This window comes from Myotis lucifugus, unplaced genomic scaffold, assembly GCF_000147115.1.
Source record: "Myotis lucifugus unplaced genomic scaffold, Myoluc2.0 scaffold_99, whole genome shotgun sequence".
In the NCBI taxonomy this organism is placed as follows: domain Eukaryota; kingdom Metazoa; phylum Chordata; class Mammalia; order Chiroptera; family Vespertilionidae; genus Myotis; species Myotis lucifugus.
In genome coordinates, this window is record NW_005871147.1 from 18,772 (window position 1) to 44,304 (window position 25,533).

Consider the following 25,533-nt stretch of genomic DNA (forward strand, 5'->3'; position numbering starts at 1 on the left):
ACCAGATTTGTGATTTTAGAAATGTGGATGGTGGGTTAGAGGGGAGCCCAGCGGTAGGTAGAGAGGCAGATGGGAGGTTATTTGAATAGAGCAGGTAAGCGGTGATGAAGGAGCATCAGCAGGGCGTGGGGACTGGCCAGGCGTACCACCAGGATGCTTTCAGCAGCCACCAACCAAAACCGTGCATCAACTGGCCTGGCCAACGAGGACATTTTCCCTCTCGCATAACAAGACATCCAGACGCAAAGTGGCTTTCAGGTGGGAGGAGAGGAATTGAGATGAAGTGGGGCCGGCTGGGGAACAGCAGGAGGAGGTGTTGGGCTGCCTGCCACTTGTGGGTCACACCACAGGCACCAAATTCAGTGGTGACCCCAAACCCAGCCCGCAAGGAGGCTGACGGGGGAGACAGGCACCACCAGACAACCACACATGCGGGGCACGAGTGACCATGGACCTAAGAGCTGTGCAGGCTGTGGCTGCCAGGAAAGGGAGCCGTGACTCGACAGGTCTGGGCCGTGGGGCGTGGGAACAGACGTGTTAAAGCTGTAGAGCCACGGAAAGGAGGCGGGTGGTGGATGCGGCTGTGGCGAGGGGGAGGTGCGGCTGTGACCGGGGCCCCGGGAAGCAGCATCTTCCAGGAGCAGGAAGGAGGAGCTCAGAGCAGAGGGAGAGGCCGGAAGGACCGTCTGGTTCTTCTCTCGGTGGTGGTGTGAGTGCTGGAGGGAGGGCCAGCGAGTGGAAACCGCTGGGGCTGTCCGCTGGGGGCCTCAGGTGAGCGTCGTTGAGCGTAGTTTCGAGAGCTGGGGCCGGAGCCAGCCTGACTCTGGCGTCTGCGGTCCCTCTTGGGCTCTGCAAAGGCGAGAGCGGGCAGCATCGCCCAGAGGGTTGTTGCCAACGGGGGCCCGTGACTGGGAGGGTGCCCAGCGGCCGTGGGGTCCCTCCATGGTCACCTGGCAGGTCAGCATCTTCCGTGTGGGTGGTGTGTGGGATGGTGTTGGAGATGAAGGCGGGAAGGTGTGTGCTCAGGGGCAGGGTAAGGGGCAGGGTACAAACTATGGGGACCACCCGTGCGAGGGGTGGTTTTGGGCTGGATGTGTGTGCGTGTATGCATGTGCGTGCTCACGCATCCACACTCCCACGCACACGAAGGGGCCAATGAGCAGCTGGGGGACAGGGTCAGCAGGAATGAGCAGAGTCATCCTGTGGAAACACGACTCCCGACTCCCCGGGTGATGATGGTAGAGAGCAGCTGGGCAGCCAGGCGGGGGCGTGGCCAGCTCTGCCCAATGGCTCTGGCCGCTCCCTGGGCCGCCCTCCCACCTGTTGACCAAGCCTGAGGAAGTGCCCGCACTGGCTGGGCCAGGGATCCTGCTGGGGCGTGTGGGCCCACTGTGAGAAGGCTGCCACCCCTAGTGTGGCTCTGGGTGGCTCTGTGGAGGCTGTCTGTGTGGGCCCCATGGTGGCTACATGTGACCAGGCTGCAGGGGTCTCCCTGCTGATGTGGGTCATTCCCCAGGGCCTTTGAGATAAGTGACCCATTACCTCCCTTCCACAGGGAACAGGCTCACGATGGCTGGGCAGGGGCAGCAGAGGCCAAGGGACTGGCCCAGGACACAGTCCACACAGTGCTCACAGGCCTCTAAAGCTCCTGGTGGGTGCCCTTCATCCACCCAGTTCATCCAGGGACCACCAGCCAAAAACAGTCGCTGGGAGCTCCAGCCCTGCCCCCACCATTGAAACTGTCCATCTCCTTGTGCCCATGACCTTTCGTGTGTGTCCACCTTTTCCATGTTATCATCTGCAGCCCATCCCCCCACACACACACATACGTACCCTGCATCTTCCTGCTCCATCTACCCTGCCTGCCTGTGGATTAGATTCCACAGGTCCTGTGGGAGGGAGCTGGTGGGACCCTCCGCAGGGCCTAGGGCCTTTCCTTCTAGCCCAATATCACACTTCCCCAAGGCTCAGGACAGGACACTCCACACCCCACAACCCACAGCTTTCCCTTCCCTCCTGGCCAGGGATGGCAAACACAGGCAGATGCACTGGGATGCCCCTGGCAGACATCACTAATCAATCACAGCAGTCTTTTTGCACTGAGTCTGGCTGCAACCTCAACGGTCTCTGTTCACATCTCCTGGCAGCCAACAGCAGCCAACCCAAGTTGACCCTCAAGGTGAAATCCATCCGCCATTCGTGCTTAAGGCTGATCCCACCAGGCCACCAGCACATTTCACACCTGGCTCCTCTTTGCCCCACGTGGGCATGGAGGCCGTGGGTGTATAATAGCTTGTTGTGATTCTCTCTCCTTGTAGGCTGAAGCCACACTGTTCCCGGAGCTCAGGCCCAGGAGGCATTTGAGGGCACTGGGGCACTGACCCCAAATCCCCAAGGCTGAAGAGGATCTGGTTGGTTTGTCATCAGTCCTGAGGGCGGCCAACCCCTGCTGGGGAGAATGTGGCGTGGGGCTCGGGGGTGATGCTCCTGCGTCCAATACCTGGACAGCAGCAGCGCTCAGGCCTTGCAGGCACACACTGCAATCCCAGCAGCACCTGCACACCCACCCCCCCAGCCTGGCCCGTGGGCGGGTGGCCACCCAGCATTTGGGGGCCTGCACGCTACAGCTGCCCTTGTTGCCCACTGCCCTCCTGGCCCCTGAACCCAGGATGCAAGGATGGCCCGCCTGTCTCTGTCCACCGTGGTGCCTGTGGGCCCCCACAGCCTGCGCCCCTTCACCCAGGAGTCCCTGGCAGCCATAGAACAGCGGATAGTGGAGGAGGCGGCCCGGCAGCAGCGGAACAAGGAGATGGAGATCACGGAGCCTGAGCGGAAGCCACGGGGCGACCTGGAGGCTGGCAAGAACCTGCCCCTTATCTATGGGGACCCCCCGCCAGAGGTCATCGGCATCCCCTTGGAGGACCTGGACCCTTACTACAGTGACAAGAAGGTGGGGGCCTGGGAGGCTTTGCTTTGCCTGTCTGTGCATCGTCCGTCTGTCTGCCTGTCCCTAGGCCTCACAGCTCTCTCCCTGCCTCAGACCTTCATCGTGCTCAACAAGGGCAAGTCCATCTTCCGCTTCTCCGCCACCCCCGCCCTCTACCTGCTGAGCCCCTTCAACATCATCAGACGCGGCGCCATCAAGGTGCTCATCCACTCATATCCTGCTGAGAGGGCGAGCGCAGGGCGGGGAGAGGCAGAGGCGGGGGTAGGGATAAGCAAAACGGGGTGCTGTGGGCGAGGAGGCCCTCTGTCCACCTCCCTTCCCCACCTGCTCCCTCACTTTCCTTGACCCTCCCCCCAACGCTGTTCAGCATGTTCATCATGATCACCATCTTGACCAATTGCGTGTTCATGACCATGAGTGATCCGCCTTCCTGGTCCAAGAACGTGGAGTAAGTCTCTCCTCCCCTCCCACAACCTTCCCCAGCCCCACCCCTCTGGCCCTGGGGTTCCGCCCATCCCAGGTGTCCGCACTCTGAGGACTGTGTTCCCGGGGGACACATACCGTCACTATCACCCCATCGACACCTTAAGCCTCCAGGTGGCACACACTGTCATTCTCACCAACGTCCTCAGCCCCGGGCGGCATATTTCACTTCTATGCCCCTCCATCCTGGGAGGTCCATCATTGCCACCCACACCCCTACCCGGGCATGACACACCTGGCCCTGGCCGGCCCTCTCCCCGCCAGGTACACCTTCACAGGGATCTACACCTTTGAATCCTTCATCAAGATGCTGTCCCGAGGCTTCTGCATCGATGACTTCACATTCCTCCGGGACCCCTGGAACTGGCTGGACTTCAGCGTCATCACGATGGCGTGAGCAGGGGCCCAGGGTGTCCTGAGGCTGTGGCCAGGGGAGCGGAGAGGGCCAGGCCTCAAAGAGAGCAGCTGAGTGGGCTCCCCTCTCAGAGGGTGGACTGCAGGGGCCTCGGGGCAGGGGTGCAACTCCGGGAGCCACCATCCCAGGGTCTGGCTTGAAGGCTCTCCTGCTGCCCCCCCCCACACACACACACACCATGTACAACCACACACAGCAGCCCTGAGCCTACAACAGCTCTGAGCCCCAGGCCTCACCCACTGGGAGGCCATACCCACTCCCCAGCCAAGCTCCTGCCCTCTCTCCCAACTCTCAGGCTCCCATAGGCCCCCTGTGGGAACCCCAACTACAAGGATTCCTGATTTCTGTCCTCTCACCTACCCCCGGCTCTGACACAGCCTTGACCCCACCCCCACCCCCACCCAGGTACGTGACGGAGTTTGTGGACTTGGGCAACATCTCCGCCCTGAGAACCTTCCGGGTGCTGCGGGCCCTGAAAACCATCACAGTCATCCCAGGTACTGGGGAGGTGCAGGGACCCTCCGCTGGGGTCAACAGCCCCCCACCCTCATGCCCAGGCCTGGAACCTGACACTCTAGTTCCAGGAGCCTGACCCAGGGTCACAAGACTCCCAGGCTGAGTGTGTAAGACACACACCACAGCGTGGACACAGCGGGTGTCCCACGGCCAGAGAGGAGAAAAGGGCCCGTTGGAGGATGGGCATTTGAGGGGCTGCATAGCAAGGGGGGAAGAGCACAGACTCTGGAGCCAGACTGCCTATGTCAGTTCTCACCTCCACCATTTCCTAACTTTGACCTTGGGCCAGTGGCTTACGCTGTCTGTGCCTCAGTATCTGTAGGATGTGGATAATAACAGTGCCGTGCCTGGGGCCGTTATGGGGATCAAATGCTTTAATATCAGTAGGGTACTTAGAGCACTAGTGCACGGCCAGTGTGCAGAGCAGCGACCTCCAGCCGAGACACACAGGGACCAGTGTGGAAAGTCCCGGCCCTGAGGCTCCATAGGGAGCACGCTGCCCACTGAGCCATGGGGCCGGGCAATTCCAAAGTAATGCATCAGGAAGCAGGAAATAAATAGAACCCAGATCATCCAGACCCTCAAAAAAGCACGTGTAGAAACTGGAGAAGGCTCATTAGAGGAGAGAAAGGCAATAAGGGATGGCGAGCAGGCTCTGGGAGGAGGGGAAATGGCTCCGTCTTCATGCTAGAAAGCACCTGAGTTTTCCTGTAGACCAAAGGCCTCACACTGCGGTGCGGGAAGGAGGCCCCAAGAGACCCCAGTAGGGGCAAGTGCTGACCGAAGGCCAAACACCAGCCACGGAGCCAAGGCCACAGCACCTTTCCTCGATGCCATACTCCCAGCATCCTTGGAGCTCTGGCGGGCTTTTATAAGGAGGCTGCTGAGCATCTCTTGTCTATGCCAGGATAAGAAAAGGAAATAAACTAATACTGAAGCGAGAGACGCTATGATTAGGCCCAAGGGAAGGGCTCTTCCATAAATGATGGGAATCGGTTCCTGGAATTCCCTAAGTTTTGTTTATGCCGCTGTCCATCCAAAGGGCCAAATGCGATGATCATACCAAATCAATCTAGAGCAGTGGTTCTCAACCTTCTGGCCCTTTAAATACAGTTCCTCATGTTGTGACCCCACCATAAAATTATTTTCGTTGCTACTTCATAACTGTAATGTTGCTACTGTTATGAATCATAATGTAAATATCTGACATGCAGGATGGTCTTAGGCGACCCCTGGGAAAGGGTCGTTCGACCACCAAAGGGGTCGCGACCCACAGGTTGAGAACCGCTGGTCTAGAGCTTCTCAGCGTGAACCCCGCTATTCCTTGGGGGTTGACAGGCATTATCGGGAAAGGGGTTCTGTGACCGAGTACGTTAATAAACGTGGTATTAGAAGTTTTTGTTTGTTTCTGGAGGACTTGTCAGAGCCTTAGATTAGATGATCTACACAGTGACTCTCCAAGAGAAATACACAGCTCGGCCTTTCCCGAACATTATTGAATACCCGCTCCCCTTTAAGGGCACAATTTGGGAGATTAGTGTTTTGTGGAACACACTTTGGGAATGCTGACCTAGTGACGTTTATTTTTTTGTTTGTTTTCTATTTATATCTATTTTTTAAATGTATATTTCTCTCTTAACTTTTTTAATCCTCACCTGAGGATATTTTTTCCATTGATTTTTTTCGAGTTGAGGGGAGGGGAGAGGGGAAGAGAGAAACATCGATGTGAGAGAGACACATCATTGGTTACCTCTTGCATGTGCCCCAACCAGGGCCGGGATCAAGCCTGCAACTGAGATACATGCCCTTGACCGGGAATCAAACCTGTGACCCTTTGGTCCTCAGGCCGATGCTCTAACCACTGAGCAAAACAGCCAGGCCCTAGTGACATTTATTACGCTCCACTGTGTGCTGTTCCGTGAGTCAGGCAGCAGCCCGTGAAGTCTTTATAGCCCATTCTCCTGGTGGCTGAGATTCTGTGGCCATCGAAGGCTCCTGCTTATGGACGTGATCAGAGAAGAGTGGGGTTAATTTGGGAAGCTTTCCGGGAAGTGGTGCCCCTGGTAAGTCAGGTCTTGAGGAGATGGAGTAGGCAGAGGCTTGGAGGATGAGGGAGGGAGTTACCACCCTGCCCTGCCTGCTCCCCGTCCATACTCTTACCCACCCTACGGTCAGGTCTGAAGACCATTGTGGGGGCCCTGATCCAGTCGGTGAAAAAGCTCTCGGATGTGATGATCCTCACCGTCTTCTGCCTGAGCGTCTTCGCCCTGGTGGGGCTGCAGCTCTTCATGGGAAACCTGCGGCAGAAGTGCGTGCGGTGGCCCCCACCCTTCAACGACACCAACAGCACGTGGTACGACAATGAGTTGTGGTACGGCAACGACACCTGGGACAGCAACGACACCTGGTACGGCAACGACCCCGGAGAGCAGGGCCAGCAACTACACCTTTGATTGGGATGCTTACATCAGTGATGAAGGTAAGGATGGAGGCTGGATGGAGGCTGGAAGGCCAGGGGGGCCAGTCCCAGTCCCGAGGGCAGCCCCCCCATAAAATACATATCAGGAGAGGACCTGAGCTGAGATCCATCACTTACCACTTGCCTCTGACAAGTCACTTGGTCTCCCTGATGCTGAGTCCTCACCTGGAAAACTGAGATGACAACACCTTTCTCAAAGGGTTAATAGGACAACAAATGCCAAATTGCTTGGGAAATCCTGAAGCTTCCACCATATGAAGCAGCAGTCCGTGTTCCCTCGTCCTTAACCTCTGCACTCCCTGGCAGGGCCTCCACCAGGCACCCACACACCCACATCCTGTTTACATACTCACACTTTACATACTCACACACAAGGCACACATCCTCCCACGGCCACCATTCGTCTACACAATGCCTTCTGGCAAATTAGAAACAGGTACCCCTTCTTCAGCCTGGTACCCTGGGTCTGGCCTCCTCGTCCCCCAGCCTCAGCCCTCAGTCAGGGGCCCTGCGCAGACACATGGTAGCCCCATGCACACACATACATGTTCCTCCCGTCTCTCTGTGTCCCTGCTCATTCTGACTGTGCAACCACACCAGGCACTGAGCTCACACCACTTGGAGCTGAGCTCCCTGCCATGTATCTACCCAGAGACCTTAGGATTTGGGGATGCCCCTAAAGGAGGGGGGGGGTACCAGGAAGCAGCTGTTTGGTGCGGTCCACACAGATGTGTCCCCAGGTGTGCAGTGACATGTGCCCATGGTGTGTCCATGTGGTGACGTGTATCCTCTGTGGCCTCTGACCCCCAAGGGAACTTCTATTTCCTGGAGGGTGCCCTCGACGCCCTGCTCTGTGGGAACAGCAGCGACGCTGGGTGAGTGATGCTGGGCGATGGGAAAAGATGCCACAGGGGTGTCAGAAAACGGGGGGCTGCTCAGGGCCAAGGACCAGGGGAGGATGGGAATAGAGGGGAAACCTATGGGCGTGGATGGAACATCTCCCTGTTTCTGGGACACAGGACTGAAGCATTTCCTCCCCTTGGTGCCCCCTTTCTTGGCCCCCAGTTGGAGCTCTCCTTCTTCCCTAAAACCAGACCCCATTCTATCCCTAGGCGCTGCCCCGAGGGTTACCTGTGCATAAAGGCTGGGCGGAACCCCAACTATGGCTACACCAGCTATGACACCTTCAGCTGGGCCTTCCTGTCTCTCTTCCGCCTCATGACACAGGACTATTGGGAGAACCTCTTCCAGCTGGTACAGCTGCCCCACCCTGCTCTTCAGCCCTAGAACCTCCCTCATCCCCACAGCCTCTTCGTCGCCTGGCAGGACCCCCAGCAGGGCTGTCTCACCTGTGGGACCCCCTCAGTGCCCCTACATACAGACAGCTTCTTAGAGCCCCCAACATTGGGTATCTGCCCAGATCTGAGCCATAGCCTCTTTATCCTTCTCCATCTTTGCTGAGATCCAGGCCCGGCACAGATCCCCAGACCTCGCAGTACCACAGGGCAGCTTAGAAATTCAACTCTACCCAGATACAATTTTTTATTTTTTATTTTTTTAACTTGTTGTCTAATCGTCACACGAGGACATTTTCCCATTGATCTTTAGAGAGAGTGGAAGGGAAGGGGAGAGACAGACAGAGAAACATCAATGTGAGAGAGACACATCGAGTGGTTGCCTCTTGCATGCACCCTGACTGGGGCCAGGGATCAAGCCTGCAACCCAGGTACGTGCCCTTGACCAGAATTGAACCTGCAACCCTTCAGTTTGCCGGCCAACGCTCTATCCACTGAGCCAAACCAGCCAGGGCCCCAGACACAATTATTTAGCTCTACTGTTTGCAGAACAGGCTGAGTCTGGAGCAACAATGCCTTCTGGTCCCTGGTGATACTTCTAACACTGATGATATTATTGAAAATAGTAATAATAATAATAACTACTATCTGTTGAGCTCTTAGAAGACACCAGGCACCATTGCAGAGCTAGGACTCAAGCCCCCATAGCCCATGTTCACCATTTTTTATCCTGGCTCTCTGACCTCACGATGTCTGGCTGGTCCTCAGGGCTCTCTGAGTCAGGAGACCAGGATAGTCTGGGTCCTGGGTATACATTTGGAAGTTCCCCAGAGTGTGGTTTAGCCTGTTAAGGATGACCAGACCCTGGCTCAAATCATCAGGCTCTCTGAGGGACCCTCTCTGTTTACCTCTCTGGGCTATGGGTGTGTGGAGAGGGGTGGTGGGTGAAGCAGGCGGGCACCATGTGATACTTCCTGTCCTGCCCCCACCCCCAGACCCTCCGAGCAGCTGGCAAGACCTACATGCTCTTCTTTGTGGTCATCATCTTCCTGGGCTCCTTTTACCTCATCAACCTGATCCTGGCGGTGGTGGCCATGGCCTACGCTGAGCAGAACGAGGCCAACATGGCTGAGGATCTGGAGAGAGAAGAGGAGTTTCAGCAGTTGCTGGAGAAATACAAAAAGCATCAGGAGGAAATGGAGAAGGTCTGGAATCAGAGAGAGGAGGCCGAGGACCCAGGGATCTATCTCCCTGCCCCTCAGCCTGGGTTCTCCTGGGCAGGCTGAGGGTGAGGGAGAGGAAGGGGCGGGGCTTGGAGGCAGGGGGAGCAGAGGCCCCCGGCTGGGGCTTTGGTCGGATGGGAGACATCCAGGCAGTAGAAAGAGTATTTTGCAGCTCTGTGCCTCAGTTTCCCCATATGTGACAAGGAATCAGAGTAGCCTTCCAACTTGAATATCTATGATTTAGTGATTCTTTCTGGGCAGAATATGGGTCCCTGTCAAGAGAGGGGCGGGTCCTAATGAGGCCCCAGGGAGGAGTACCCACTCTCTCATCATCTCACGAAGTGCAGGCTCAGTCACGGCGTCAGAGTAGAGGGTCTCCAAGGATGAGGGTCCTCTGTCACTTTGGACCACCACTAGGCTCAGTGCAGGCCAAGAAGAGGGGCCCCATCCTAAAGGATTCGTGAGGAAGCTCTGAAAGTCAATCAGTCCATCCTCCTGGCTCAGAAATGGACTTCATGCCCATCACCCTGCCGGTCCACAGGCCAAGGCTGCCCAGGCTCTGGAAGATGCGGAGGCAGAAGGTGACCCAGCCCACAGCAAAGACTGCAATGGCAGCCTGGACACATCACCAGGGGAGAAGGGGCCCCCACGGCCGAGCTGCAGCGCAGACAGCGCCATCTCAGATGCTATGGAAGGTGAGTGCCCGGCTCCCCCATACCCATCCTACACTGCATGTCCTGCCCATCAGGCCACTTGGGCTCCTGGGGAAGTGAGGGTGGGGCTGGCTGGGCCCAGCTTCAGGAGGACAGTAACTTAATATTGGCATCGAAGAAATGGCCACGATAAATATAGTCCTGGCTTACCCTGCCCCGTTCTGGCTGCAAGGCCAGGCTGCCACGGGAAATGGGGGCTTCCGGGAGGGCCTTGGGGGCTGCCAAGGCAATGGAGGACAGGATACTAATACTAACCAGGAAGGCCCAAAGTTCCGGAAATGGGAGATCCTGCTCCTCAAATGTCTCTGGGTAAAAGTTAAAGGCCAAAGGCCAGACTCTGCCCAGGTAGAGTCACAGACTCCCTCAAATGCCCGTGCTGCTCCCCAAGTCTCAGGAGGAGGATAAGCATGAGGTAATAAAAAGAAGGTAGATAGATTTACACAACTGGATGGATAGATGATGGATGGATGGATGAATGGATGATGAATGGATGATGGATAGATGGACAGGCTGAAAGATTAATGAATGGGAAGAAACACATGGGTATATGGATGAATGACAAGGAGGGAGGGAAGAAAAGAGAGAGAGAGGGAGTGAGGGAAGGAAGGAAATCTGTCATAGAAGAGATCTGGTTCCCTTCCCAGGCCACTTGTGTTAGGAAGGACTTGGAGGTCCTAGAGCAATGGTTGCCAACTGGTGGTCCGTGAGGTCCCAATGGTTGGCGACCGCCATCCTAGAGGACTTTGCACACCTCTAGAGGGCACCATCTCACCTAACCTTGTATGACAGGCATCCAGGTATGGGTGCCCTGCCAGAGAATGCCCCAGAGAATGCTGGGCAGAGCTGGCCTAGGAGATCACTCAACACTGCCCTTGCTGGATGGTTGTGAGAATTTTTGGCAGTAGCACCTGCAGTAGCAGCCAGGCTGGGGGTGGGGTGGCGTTGTTAAGGTCAGACTAGAACAGTGGTTCTCAACCTTCCTAATGCCACGACCCTTTAATACAGTTCCTCATGTTGTGGTGACCCCCAACCATAAAATTATTTTCGTTGCTACTTCATAACTGTAATGTTGCTACTGTTATGAATCGTCATGTAAATATCTGATATGCAGGATGTATTTTCATTGTTACAAATTGAACATAATTAAAGCATAGTGATTAATCACAAAAACAACATGTAATTATATATGTGTTTTCCGATGGTCTTAGGCGACCCCTGTGAAAGGGTCATTCGACCCCCAAAGGGGTTGCGACCCACAGGTTGAGAACCGCTGGACTAGAATGTGTAGCCTTTATGAGAGGCCCAGGTTGCTAACTCCTGGATGGGGGTGAGAGTCAGCCACCCCCACCCCTGGGGTGTCCCAATCATGCTTGCAAATCCAAGGATCCATGGGACTGCCCCACTCCAATCCCCTTTCCTTCTCTATGAGATGGAGGCACTAACAGCATGTATGAAGTTCTGGTGGGAATGAAATGGGATCATGCCTGGGCTGAGGATTCCCACAGCAACACAGGCCTGGAAGTCCAGGTGGAGGAGCAGCTTTATCCATGGGGCCTTACGGGCTTTTGAGCTAGGGCAGCAAGAACAGGGGACATTTCCAGAAAGCCACTCTGGTGGGAAGTGACTGATTGGCTGGGAACAGTCTGGAGGGGCCGGCATTACTGCCAAAGCGATAAAGAGCCCACAGGGGGATCCCAGTCTGCTCCCCAGTGGCACTGGCCAGCGGCAGGAGGAACTGGGAACTGACCCCCAGCAGTGACCTCCCACCAGGGACCCTCAGGCACTGCGAGAGCAGGGTGCAGGATCACTGTCCTGGGCCGCTGGCAGGGGTGACAGTCACTGAGGGGCAGGGCTTTGTGGGTTGTGTCAAGAAGGCGGAAGCTTGAACTAGCCCATTGAGAGAAGGGGCCTGGGGCAAAGGCCGCTAAGGGGCAGGTCTTTGGGGGGCAGGGTCTAAAGCAGGGGTGGGCAAACTTTTTGACTCGAGGGCCACAATGGGTTCTTAAACTGGACCGGAGGGCCGGAACAAAAGCATGGATGGAGTGTTTGTGTGAACTAATATAAATTCAAAGTAAACATTATTACATAAAAGGGTACGGTCTTTTTTTTTTTTTAGTTTTATTCATTTCAAACGGGCCGGATCCGGCCCGCGGGCCGTAGTTTGCCCACAGCTGGTCTAAAGGGTTGGGTTTTGAGGGTGATGCACTGAAAGGTGTGGCTTGGAGTAGGGGGCCCTGAGGGGTGGGGTTTGAGATGTGATCTAAAAGGCAGGGCTTGGGGAGCCCCAAAGACCAAGTGGAGGAAGGTAGCCACTGAGAGGGGGTCACATCACGTGTCTGACTCCACCCTACCCCCAGAGCTGGAAGAGGCCCACCAGAAATGCCCACCGTGGTGGTACAAGTGTGCCCACAAAGTGCTCATATGGAACTGCTGCGCCCCATGGATGAAGTTCAAGAACATCATCCACCTGATCGTCATGGACCCCTTCGTGGACCTGGGCATCACCATCTGCATCGTGCTCAACACCCTCTTCATGGCCATGGAGCATTACCCCATGACAGAGGAATTTGACCACGTGCTCAGCGTGGGCAACCTGGTAGGGAGGGGACAAGGGAGGGGTGGTCATTCCCAGGCAGGACAGGAGAGAGGACACAGGGCCTGATGAAGCCCTCTCAGCTGTGTGGAAATATGGGGCACTATTGGGGGGCATATGTGGACAGGCTGGGGTTATTTTCCCAGCATGTGGGGGACATAAGTTGATGTACAAGAAAGGTATATGGGGTGATCCACGGGATGTATTTGGGTTTCAGGATAGCTGGGAGCAGAGAGAGTGGGGATGAGGTTCTGGAATCCTTAAGATCAGGACTCCGGGGATCTGGAGTCCAGGTCATGCCATGGATGCAGATACGGGGGAGTTGAGGCAACGGAGGTGGGGGGACTGGGTGACAGGTCTCTCCACCTTTAGAGGTTGTTTGTTGTGGGCCTAAGAGGGACTACGGGACCCAAAAGTAGGACAGATAGCCATGGGCACCCTGGCCCAAGAGGCCCCAGCTCATCCTGGAGGCCCCAGGGCATAGTCCCCCAACCCTCAGCCCCCTGCCCGTCCCCTTTCTCCAGCGAGGCCAGGCTTACTACCCTCCGCAGCCCTGCCTGCTCCGCTATTGTTGACACACACTGATCCGCCTGCTTATCCCTACCCATTAGGAGCATTATCACCTCGTTGCCAGCCACGGTGGAGCCTGACAAAGGGAAAAAGCCGCCTCCTCCTCCAGCCCTGCCCTCCCTTCTCAGTTTCCCTCAAATGTTTTCAGGATGGCAGATGGGCCAGACGCTCCCGACCCTGAGGGTCAGGGGGGCCTAGGAGAGTGAGATGTGAGGCTTGAGGAAGGACAGGCCTGGGTGGATAGCAAGGGATTCGGACCTTGGAGTCCCCAGCCTGGGAGGCAGGCAAGTCTGTTCTGTGGAGATGCCCGAGCAGCCGTGGCCGGGCTGGGCCGGAGGGGCCAGGGCGTGCTCTGGACTTGGTGCAGCTGCTGGGGTGTACGTGATGGGGCCGGCCCACAGCCTGCTCACCCCCTGCCCACATTCTGCTGCCGACTGGGCACCTGCTATGGCCAGGGACAGCTCCTGGGCGGGGCTCAGCATGTGCCAGGGCAAGCTGGGGACCCAGGGCAGCTGGTGTCTGGCAGGAGGGGGGCCGTGCCCTGGGGGAGAGGGGCCAGTTTTCAGGGACTCTGCAGCCCTCAGACGCCATATAGAGGGTTGTGTTTGGGGGTGAGGCAGCTCTGGCCTCCTCATTGTTCCCAACTTTGCCTCCTTTTGGCCCCTGCCCTAGACTTCCAAGTCCACCAAGAGGCTGGGTCCTGAGACCCATGCCAGGGAGGGTAGAGAGGCTGTAGGGAGCAGAAACAGGACACTGAATCAAGCGGGTTTGAGACTTGACTCGTTCCCATGTGGGCAGCACGACCGAGCACTTCCCGCTAACCTCTCTGAGCCTCAATTTCCTTTTCCTGAGCCGGGTGTGATAATCCCTTCAATTACACCGAAACCAGCATACCAATGAGGTTACCATGGCAACCACAAAGCCCTCTGTGAGTGTTAAATATTCTGTGAGTGGCCCCGAGAAGTTGAGGGCTGGCCCTCGGTCACATGGCCAAAAACGGAAGGGCCCAGGTCTCTGGTTGGTCCCCATCTCCCCTGTGGAATGGCCATCCCACTCCTCACTCACACGCACACTCGGGTGCCGTGGGCACCACTACCTGCCCCTTCAGGGTTCTGGGCCCCACAGGCTCTGCCAGGAGGTGGGAGTCGGGTAGGAGACTCTCAAAGCCTTGTGCTCCCGGAAGCTCTGTGACCTGTGACGGGGCCGCCCCCCACCCCACAGGTCTTCACGGGCATCTTCACAGCAGAGATGGTGCTGAAGCTCATCGCCTTGGACCCCTATGAGTACTTCCAGCAGGGCTGGAACATCTTCGACAGCATCATCGTCACGCTCAGCCTGGTGGAGCTGGGCCTGGCCAACGTGCAGGGGCTGTCGGTGCTCCGCTCCTTCCGTCTGGTGCGTGAGCCCCGGGCCGGGGTGGGAGAGGGGCAGGGTGGGGATTTTCCTACTGAAAATAGGAAGAAAGGGAGCCCCCTCCCCTATCACTCAGGGCTGCTGGGAGCCCAAATGACAGCCCAGGAGCTTGACCCCTGTGACCTTGGGTGGCTGTGGAACAGGCACTTTGGCCCGGACTGTAGCCCTGAAAGCTAAGGCTTGGGAGGATCTTTAGTGATAGAATCGGAGCTCTGAATTAGTGCCCTTTCCACCACCCCCTGGGAGCACTTTTATTATTTGTTTAAACTTTATTCTGGGACCTTTCATGCATCCACAAAAGTATCCTATATAATAAAAAGGCTATATGCAAATTGTCCCCTCGACTGGGGAGTTCAACCAGGGGGTGAGACAGCTGGCCAACCACCTGCGGACCCTCCCCCTGGTTGGCCCCATCCCCGATCAGCCCCCCCCCCACCCAGATCGGGGGTGGGGCCGGCCCACCAGCTGCCCTTGGACCCTCCCTGTGGCCGGCCCCGATCAGAGCAGGCTGGCTGGACCCCACCCATGCATGAATTCATGCACCGGGCCTCTAGTAAAGTATAATAAACCTCTGTGTACCTATCACCCAGCTTCAATTGCCATCAATAGTCGGCTGCTCTTGTTTCATCTGTCCCCCCACTTTTTGTGGAGGAGAGTATGTTAAAGCAAATCCCAACATATAATTTCACTTGTAAACACTTTATCTGTATCTTTAAATATGTGGCGTTTTTAGATTGATTTCAGCGAAAGGAGAGAGAGAGGGATAGAAACATCAATGATGAGAGAGAATCATTGATTGGCTCCTCCTACATGCCCCCTACCGGTGCCCACCCAGGCATCGTGACCTCCTGGTTCATAGGTTGACTATCGACCACTGACTTACACTGGCTGGAAGCTTTATCTGTATCTTTGACAAATACGGACTTTTTTTTCCTTTTGAACATATGAAGTGCATGAGGTAGTAGGATATGAATGTTCTCATTTAACAGAGAGGCAAACAGGCCTTCCAATCACTCAGGGAATGGGGGATCGAGCTGTTCAAGATGATTCTTTCCCCTAAGGATAGGGCTCCCCCGGGTTGACCAGGGGTCCCTGGGCCTCATTCGCCCCTGCCCTCCTCCCGCCCGGCAGCTGCGGGTCTTCAAGCTGGCCAAGTCGTGGCCCACGCTGAACATGCTCATCAAGATCATCGGCAACTCCGTGGGGGCGCTGGGCAACCTGACGCTGGTGCTGGCCATCATCGTGTTCATCTTCGCCGTGGTGGGCATGCAGCTGTTCGGCAAGAGCTACAAGGAGTGTGTGTGCAAGATCGCCTCGGACTGCAGCCTGCCCCGCTGGCACATGCACGACTTCTTCCACTCCTTCCTCATCATCTTCCGCATCCTGTGTGGCGAGTGGATCGAGACCATGTGGGACTGCATGGAGGTGGCCGGCCAGGCCATGTGCCTCACCGTCTTCCTCATGGTCATGGTCATCGGCAACCTAGTGGTGAGTGAGGCCGGCTGGGTGGCCCCCCCACCCTTGCCCAGGAAATCCAAGTGTCCAAGACATGACCCGTTCTTTTATCTCCGTTATTCCCTTTGAAGGGGGCTGTCATGCGAGGGCCCTTTTCCTATGAGTTGAACTGCATGATACATGGCTCTTCTCTTCCTGCCCCCTCAACCCCCCAAAATGGCAAATTTTTTCTTTAGTTTTATTTTTCAATTACAGTTTATATTCAGTATTATTTTGCATTAGTTTCAGGTGCGCAGCATAGTGGTTAGATACTCACATACTTTACAAAGTGTTCCCCCTGGTATTTCCATTCCCCACCTAGTACTAGAGCTAGTTATTTCAATAGTATTGACCATATTCCCTATACTGGACTTTACAGCCCCGTGACTATTTTGTAACGACCAATTGTACTTCTTTTTTATTGTTGTTGTTAATATATTTTTTATTGCTATTTAGAGAGAGAGGAAGGGAGAGGGAGAGAGAGAAACATGGATTGGCTGCCTCCTGCACATCCCCACAACCCACAACCCGGGCATGTGCCCTGACTGGGAATGGAACCAGAAACCTTGTGGTGCACAGGATGATGCCCAACCAACCGAGCCACACCAGCCAGGGCCCAATTTATACCTTAATCCCTTTACCTCTTTCACGCAATCCCCCAATTCCTCTCCCCTCTAGCAACCATCAGTCTGTTCTCTATGTATCTATGAGTTTGTTTCAATTTTGTTTGTTTATTTTGTTCCTTAGAGTCCACGTATAAGTGAAATCATATGATATTTGTTTTTCTCTGACTGACTAATTTCACTCAGCATAATACCTTCTAGGCCCATCCATGCTGTGGTAAATGATAAGATTTTAGTCTTTTTTATGGCCGAGTAATGTTCCATTGTATATACGCATCACCACTTTTTTATCCGCTCCTCTGGTGATGGGCACTTGGGTTGCTTCCGTATCTTGGCTATTGTAAATAATGAGGCAGTGAACATAAGAGTGCATATATTCTTTCCAGTTAGTGTTTTAGGTTTCTTCAGAAGTGGAATCGCTGGGCCATAATTTTTTCGGATGCTCTCTATTGTTTTCTATAGTGGCTTCACCAATCTGCAGTCCTACCACCAGTGCACAAGGGTTCCCTTTTCTCCACATCCTCTCCAACACTTGTTGTTTATGGATTATTGACGATAGCCATTCTGACAGGTGTGAGGTGATATCTCATTATGGTTGTAACTTGCATTTTTCTGATGATTAGTGATGGTGAGCATCTTTTCCTATATCGGCCATTTGTGTGTCCTCTTTGGAGAAGTGTCTATTCAGGTCCTTTGCCCATTTTTAAGATTGGATTTGTTTGGTTTTTTTGGTGTTGCGTTGTATAAGTTCTTTATAAATTTTGGATATTAGCCCTTTATAAGATACTAGAGGCCCCATGCACGAAGACTCATGCGAGAATGGGCCTTCCTTCCCCTGGCTGCCAGCACTGCCTTCGCTCAGGCTGAAGCCGCCTTTCCGCCTTCCCACACTGCCCAGAGGCCTGGAGCAACTGGGGCGATGCAGAATGCCTGTGTTGTCACCATAGCAGTGATGCAAGCATCCTGCCCCGTCCCCAGCCGCTCAGCACCTGTGTATGCAAATTAACCCGCCATCTTTGTTGGGTTAATTTGCATACTCACTCCTGATTGGCTGGTGTGCATCACAAAGGTACGGTCAATTTGCATCTTTCTCTTTTATCAGTGTAGATATCATTGACAAAAATCTTCCATTCAGTAGGTTGTCTTTTTGTTTTATTAATGGTTTCCTTTGCCGTGTAAAATCTTTTTAGTTTAATGTAGTCCCATTTGTTTATTTTTTCTTTTGTTTCCCTCAAAATGGCAAAATTTTTTGTGGTTTAATCCAATGATTCTCAAATTTTAACCTGCTTAAGAGTTGCTTGCGAGTTTCTTAGAACCTGCCGCCTCCTCCCACCCACCCAGTCTGATCTAGCAGCTCTGGGCCAGCACCTGGGAATCTGTGTTTCTAACGAGCTCTGGAGATGCTCTTGCTGCTGGCCCAGGGCTGGCACTGTGATTAGTGCTGTTGAAACCTGGTGTTTTGGGTAAAGTAACATAATAATTGGAATCAGACAGGTCTAAGTTCCAATCCCAGCTCCTTTTCCATCTGCATGACCTTGAACCAATTACTGCTCTCTGGTTGGCTGGATTCTCCAATTTTACATGAAAGAAAAAGAGTGGGTACCTTAGAGGGTGGCTGGGAGGAGTGGCGTGACAGTGTGCAAGAAGGCACCGCACGGAGTTGGCATCCGAGGTTGCTGGGCCTCTTGGCCTTCTCCCACCCTCTCACCCTCTGTACCTGGGAATCAGGCCCCGGGTGTTGGGAGAATCCAGAGATGGCACAAACAGCCTCCATCCTGCCACTTTGGGCTTGGCTTGTGGGGGACTGGTGCAGGGAAGGGGTGCAGGGGCTGATGAGAAACAGGCTGTGGGGCTGTGGTCCAGCTGACCAGCATTTCTGTGGCTCGGGCCTGGCAGGCATCTATCCTCACCCTGTCGACCCCGACTCCTCCCCTTCTCTGGGTGGCGTGGGGGTCAGTCCTAGCCGGAGTGCTGTGCTCAGCTGCCCCCTGCAGTGGCTGGCAGGCACTGCCCTGGGCAACAGAGGCGGGAAGACGCACGTCCCATCCCCCTCCCTCCCCAACATGTTCTGCAAAGGCCTGTGGAATCCTTGGGCTGCTGGGTCAGCGCGTCTCAGATATCGCTGAGCTCTGGCTGGGGGCAGGAGCAGATTGGTGGGGTGGGTTGTCACCTCAACTGAGGAGGAGACCCTGGGATGAGGGACAGCTAGACAGGAGGCCCCAGGCTGGTTGTCCCTGGGAGGGAGGTCTTGGGGCGTGGAGAAAGAGAGGGAAGATGGCTGGGCAGACCTCGGGGGCAGGATTAGGGTGTGGGTAGCAGTCTCTGAGTAGCAGTTTGTCATGTAGTTGGAGGACCTGGGGGTGACAGAAAGGCTCTGCAAGGGGTTTTTGTGTGCAAACTCAAAATCATGTCAAGCCCCTACTGTGCCACCACTAACTGGGAAACCCTGAGCAAGTTATTAACCTATTTGGTCTCAGTATGTCTCATCTGGAAAATGGGGATGACCCACTTCACCGGGTGGTCCTGAGGATTACACAACGCACATCTCAGTGATTAGCAAAGCACTTGGCCCTCGAGGTCAGGGGAGTTCAAATGTCACAGGCGTGTGTGGCATAGATCCCCATCGGGGGCCTCACACTCCTGCCAGGGGCCGGTGCCTGCGTGGGGGGCTTTATTTGCATCATCCTTGATGTTGCCCACAACCCTGTGAGGCCGGTGATGCTGGCTCTGTGCTCCAAGGAGGCACTGCCCAGACCGCACAGCTAGTGGGAAACTGAGCCTGGACTAGAACCTGTGTCTCTGAACTCCCGTGACAATAACGTAGACAGTAACTGCAGTGCTGACAATGACGACATCCACGCCAGCAAGGACGGGACGGCTGGCCTCTGTTTACATTCATCCAGCACTCGGCATACGCTCCGTGTGCTCAGCTCTGCTTTGTAGATGAGGAAGCAGAGGCCCCGGGAAGTGAGTCAGTCACCTGTGAGCCGAAGCAGTCTGGCTCGAGGCTGGAACCCCTGCCCTGAGTCTGTGTGTGTGTCACACGCACACACCCCGCACACACTCCCTCACCCACCGCTGATGCCCTTTTCTGGTCCAGCTCTGTGGTTCTCCCACTTTGCTCAGAGGGAGTGGAGCAGCCGAGGGAGGTGGCAATGTCAGCTCCTTGGGCCCGGTCCCCGCCCACCCCCCCAGGCTCATGGAGGCAGGTGTTTGCAGAGGGCATGAGGGCACCCTGCCAGGGAGTGTGGGTACCCATGTCCCCTGCGTCCATGGCACTTGGGCACTTCCTTGGGCTCCTGCGAAGGAGGGGAAATGACTAAGTCATAGGTAACCCATCCCTCAGAGCCCCCAGGGGGCACAATGTCCATTCCCCTCCCCTCCAGTCCCCCCCCCCTCCCGCTCCCCGCCTTGCCCGAGGAGGCTATTTCTGTCCTAGGCAAGAGCCGTGTGCAAACCCTGCTGACCCAGAGAGCAGCTAATTCCCATCTCAGATGTGTTTCTGGCAACTGGATGCCTCCCCCCAAGAGAGAGAAGAAAAGACCAAGAAATTTAGGTGGGGGGCAAAGGCAGCAAAGTAGCTGGGGGTATGGAGATGGGGCAGAATCCCCCCAGTACGTTCCCCCAAGGAAAGAAGATATACAAGACACCACACATATATAGGGTGTCCCCAAAATGTATATACATACTTTGAATAATTATCAAGGCAGTCTTTATTTTCTCAAAATTGAGCTGTCAGCTGTTAAAGAATGTATACTTTTTTGTGGGGACACCCTGTCTGTTTTAAAGGTATTATGTTAACACGATGGTTAAGACGATGACAGAAGGCCCTTGGAGGACGCTGGTGGAAGTCAGACAGTGAGAGGCGGGCGGACAAGATGGGCAAGGGTGGGAGGTTCCCATGGACAGGCTCCCAGGGCCTCCCCAAGGCCCCCAGAGAAAGAGCCTGGCCCTGCCTTCCAATATTGCACACATAACAGCCAACATGTTGGAGTGCCTGCTGTGTGCTCACCACAATGCGAGGAGGCAGGGACTGGGAACATCTCCAGATGCAGATGAGGAAGCCGAGGCACACAGCAGAGGTCTGACTTGCCGCTGGACACACAGCTCGTAAACTAGGATTCGAAACCAAGCAGCATGGTCTCAGAGCCTCCGTGCCCATCTCCACGGCCGTGCAAACTCACTGCATATGATTTTTCTGATCAGATGTCTGTCTCTAGCAGGTGGGAGCTCCCTCAGGCCACTGGCTCCTGTGCTCACTGGAGGGGCCCAGTAAATGTCTGGCCACTGGAAGATAAAGTTGACAGGAGGCAGTGGGTAGACCAGAAGCCTCTTAAGTCCCTTTCAGCAGGACTATGGGAAGAGAACCAGGGGGAGCAGGGGACCCCATGGGAGAAAGGGGTCACTGCCCTTTCCAGGGCAATAGGGGACATGCCTCTGAGCACTGGGAGCACAGGGTCTATTAAAATCCCACTTATCAGGAAAGAAAAGATGGCTCGAAGAAGTGGTTCCCAGTAATTCCTGGGAGCTTGGAGACATGCACCCTGGTCTTTGCTCTGCGTCCCCTGGCAGTGGAGGCGGAGGACAGCATCATGGAGAGTCCCTGTCACCCAGGGGCCTCCCAAGCCCTGCCTCAGCCTCGGTCCGCAGCGTCCTAGTCTGTGCCCAAGCCTCAGTTTCCTTACCTGCCAAGTGGGGATGAGAGTGGCAGGTCTCACCTCCATGAGCAGTCGTGAGGACTCCATTAGGTGGCGCTGTTTTAAATGTTCAATATGGGGTAGATCTGGTCTGGAGGCCTGAGGACCCTCAGGGGCCCGGAGGCTGAGCTGAGGCTCCCCAACCCCTGCTCCCAGGTCCTGAACCTCTTCCTGGCCCTGCTGCTGAGCTCCTTTAGCGCCGACAGCCTGGCAGCCCCGGACGAGGACGGCGAGATGAACAACCTGCAGATCGCCATCGGGCGCATCAAGTGGGGCATCAGCTTCGCCAAAGCCTTCCTGCTGGGGCTGCTGCACGGCAAGATCCTGAGCCCCAAGGAGATCATACTCCAAATCGGGAGGCTCGGGGAGGCCGAGGAGGCTGGAGAGGCCGGGGAGGCCGGGGAGAGTGCCCCCGAGGACGAGAAGAAGGAACCGCCGCCCAAGGAGGGTGACAAGGACCTGAAGGACAATCACATCCTGAACCACGTGGGCCTGGCTGACGGGCCAACCCCCAGCATTGAGCTGGACCACCTCAACTTCATCAACAACCCCTACCTGACCATCCACGTGCCCATCGCCTCCGAGGAGTCCGACCTGGAGATGCCGACAGAGGAGGAGACTGACACCTTCTCGGAGGCTGAGGATGTCAAGGTGAGCCCGTCGCAGAGCCTGGCATGGGGGGTCAGCAGTCACGGCTTCACATTTTTGTGTGACTTTATTCAAGCCTCCAAGCCTCCATTTCTCCATCTGAAAAATGGGGGTCATGGTGCCTACCTGGGGTCACTGTGGTGACCTTGGATGAGAGGATGTGTGCACAGCACATGGTGAGCGCTGGGTAAATGGTGACGGTTACTGCTGTTATTGACACGATTAGTATGACAGGTCCTGCCTGCCCTAACACCCTTCACTCCACCCCCACAACTCCGGCAGGGCCCTGTTTCACCAGCAGGTGGCGATCTTGGACAGGCTGTTCTTACCTGTGAAACCTCTACTCCAGGACTCTCTTTAGCCCACTCTGCGTTCTTGCCATTGTTACCTATTTCTGTTTAGAGCCCACCCTCGCCCCCCCGGGGCTGGTCCCTTTCCCCCCAGGGTGGGCCAGAGTGCCAGGTTGGGCTGGGGACTCTGAGGAGAGGTGCAGTGGAGCAAGGAGTTTGGGTAGGGAGAGAGCAGGGAGCCTCAGTAAGAGTCCTGACCACCCACCCAGCCCCTGTAGGGGCCCTGCAGCGGCTGGGCTGAAATGTCCCCTCCTCCTGCTCCTTCCCTTCCAGGATGGTGAGGGGCTGGTGGTCACCCCCGGAAGCTCTGGGGCCTTGCCTGGGCCTCCTCGGGAAGCTGACTCTGAGCCCCTCACCCACCCCCTGGCCTGGCTGGGGAAGGACCGAGCATAAGCCCCTGCCCCCCGGCACCCTATGGGCTCTGGGCCGGGCTGGGCACCAGGGCCCAAATGAACTTTGCCCTGAAAGTTCTTGACTTCTTATTCCCCCCAAATATGTGGCACGCTGACTTTCCAGGGGGCCGAGTGCCTGCCAAGCTATAAATACCCGGGACTCTGACACGGACCTCGGTATGAGGAGCGGGGGTGGGGGAGGGCTGGAGACACCCAGGCCAAGGCTCTGAGCACGCTTTAGAGCCAGGAAAACAGGATTCCAAGGGGGATTGTGGGAGTGGGGGCACATGGGCGGGACAATTGACTCAGTGGATGCCCTGGCTGACCTATTGCCCCGTGCCTCAGTCTCCCTTTCTGTCAACTGGACACCAGGACTCCCTTAGTTTTCTGGTCACCATTCTGGATCCAGAGCTGACATCCAGTTGCCCTCTCCATCTTCCTCTTCAGGGGCCTCACCCCCAGCCATGAAGGGGTCCCCCTTGAGGGGGGGGAGTCCGGGAGCTGGCCCAGGAGGAGGTGGGGGAGGCCTGGCCAGGTCGGAGAACCAGCCTCCCCGCCTGCTCCACTCCCATCAGGTTCTTGGCCCCAGGCTGGAGCTCCAGCTGGGAAAATTGTTGGTCCTTTGTAGGTTCCTCATCCAGACAGCCCCTAGGGACAGGCCTGGGGACACCACGCACTGTTATCTGGGGTTGTGGCAGCCCCAGTCTGTTCTGACCCCCATTCGGGCCTGTCGCAAGTACCTTTAGGCATCTTATTCCTCTGCTGCCCTCCTCAGGCCTTCCCACGCCTCCCAGAACTCCCAGCTGCCCAAGCCATCCCCAGCACCCCAGCCTGCTCTTCTCCCAGCCTCTTCCCTTACCTGAGGCCTTTACATGTCCACTCACATCCTCACCGCCCCTGCCCAGGCCTGAGCCCTACCCTGCTCCAAATCTAAGTGCCACAAGAGCAGGACCACGGCTGCCTTGGTATCTGGTTCTTCTGCATGGGCCACGGTGCCCGCTCCATCATCCATGGTTGAGTGAGTGAGTGAGTGAATGAGTAGGTCTGTCCAACCCCTCTCTCTCCTCTCCCTCTGGTCTCCCACCCTGACCTCCTCTGCCCCACCTGGTGGGAGGACCCAGGGGTCACATGACCCTGTGGCCCCTGCAGAAGCTGCCACAGTCCCTGGACAGGAACTCCTCCGTCTGCAGCACAGTGGACTACAAGCCCCCCGAGGAGGATGCCGAGGAGCAGGTGGAGGAGAACCCCGAGGGGGAGCAGCCTGAGGAGTGCTTCACTGAGGGTGAGCCCGCATGCGCGCACCCCACCTCGCCTGGTGCACCCCTGGCCCAGCAGACCCCAGCCCATTGCCTCCTTGGGGACCTCTCGGGGCATGCATGTCACCAAAAGCACCCGGGACCTTCTCCCCTGATGCCACCCTGCCCTGCAGCACCAGGCAGGGGTGTCAGAGCCGGGGTGCCTCCAGCCCTGACCTGACCTGTGTGTGCAGCGGGTGCCGGCAGCACCCCGAGGGCTGCCTTGCCGATTCCCCATCGAGCCCTGGACACGAAGCGGGGCTCAGGGAAGGCAGCGCTGAGACAGTCTTCCTGGGCAGCATCTTCAGGGAGAAAGGCCTTTAGGGCACAGCTCTGGAGAACAGGGCCCGGCTGTGCAGAGTGAAGGCTGCCTGGCGGAGCGGGGAGGATGGGACAGTCCCTGAGCTGGGGGCCCACACCCCTGCTTGTCTTCCTGCTGCACATCCATCCCTGGCAGCAGTTGGCACATGGGCGGAGAAGGCTGTGGGCGGAGAGCCTGGGACCCCCATTCTAGGGGAGGGGCCGGACCCATTTCCAACCAGCAGTGGAGGACATGAGGCCGGGGATCGGGGGGCAGTGAGGTGCAGGTCTGGGGGCATCCTGGGAGGTGACGGGAACATGCTGACAGGATGGGGAGGCAGCCACCGGGCCGTGACGTGGTGCCCCTGTGCCCCCCAGCCTGTGTGCAGCGCTGTCCCTGCCTCTACGTGGACGTCTCCCAGGGCCGCGGGAAGACGTGGTGGACCCTGCGCAGGGCCTGCTTCAAGATCGTCGAGCACAACTGGTTTGAGACCTTCATTGTCTTCATGATCCTGCTCAGCAGTGGCGCCCTGGTAGGCACTGCCCTGGGGATGGGCATGGGCCGAGGCAGGTGCCAGGCCCAAAGCAGGCCCTCGGGGCTCCCTCCTCCCCACACTGCGGGCGGGACGCGGCCTGGACAGGCTCCAGCCCAGAGCCCTCGAGGAACTCGCCCGAGGAGCTTCTCCCCACGGGAAACTCGCTCACCCCCATGATGGGCCTGGGGGGTCTGGGAGAAGCCACCGGCCTGGCCCCGTGCCAGGCCCCTGGGAACCAGCAGCGTCGGGCAGGGCTGGGGACATGGTTGCCCGGCCTCCTGGGCCCTGGCCACCCCGTGCTGGTGCCCGCAGGCCTTCGAGGACATCTACATCGAGCAGCGGCCCACCATCCGCACCATCCTGGAGTACGCCGACAAGGTCTTCACCTACATCTTCATCCTGGAGATGCTGCTCAAGTGGGTGGCCTACGGCTTCAAGGTGTACTTCACCAACGCCTGGTGCTGGCTGGACTTCCTCATCGTGGGCGTGAGTCCGCCCCGGCCCCGCCCCCGCCCCGCCCCGCCCCGCCCCCGCCCCGCCCCGCCCCGCCC

At 56.6% G+C, this 25,533-nt stretch overlaps 1 protein-coding gene across 1 annotated transcript in view; it reads left to right on the forward strand.

Annotated features, from left to right (window-relative positions):
* Nucleotides 1-2,651: 2,651 nt before the first annotated feature.
* Nucleotides 2,652-25,533, forward strand: part of SCN4A (sodium voltage-gated channel alpha subunit 4) — a 31,342-nt gene continuing 8,460 nt past the window's right edge. Inside the window, 18 exon segments of the mRNA XM_023756753.1 lie at nucleotides 2,652-2,950; nucleotides 3,041-3,159; nucleotides 3,306-3,395; nucleotides 3,695-3,823; nucleotides 4,251-4,342; nucleotides 6,537-6,783; nucleotides 6,785-6,840; nucleotides 7,652-7,715; nucleotides 7,953-8,094; nucleotides 9,131-9,340; nucleotides 9,900-10,053; nucleotides 12,429-12,667; nucleotides 14,456-14,629; nucleotides 15,779-16,135; nucleotides 21,618-22,112; nucleotides 24,001-24,133; nucleotides 24,825-24,979; nucleotides 25,295-25,468. Of these exon segments, the coding sequence (XP_023612521.1) occupies nucleotides 2,678-2,950; nucleotides 3,041-3,159; nucleotides 3,306-3,395; nucleotides 3,695-3,823; nucleotides 4,251-4,342; nucleotides 6,537-6,783; nucleotides 6,785-6,840; nucleotides 7,652-7,715; nucleotides 7,953-8,094; nucleotides 9,131-9,340; nucleotides 9,900-10,053; nucleotides 12,429-12,667; nucleotides 14,456-14,629; nucleotides 15,779-16,135; nucleotides 21,618-22,112; nucleotides 24,001-24,133; nucleotides 24,825-24,979; nucleotides 25,295-25,468 (3,303 nt within the window). The 5' untranslated portion in view covers nucleotides 2,652-2,677.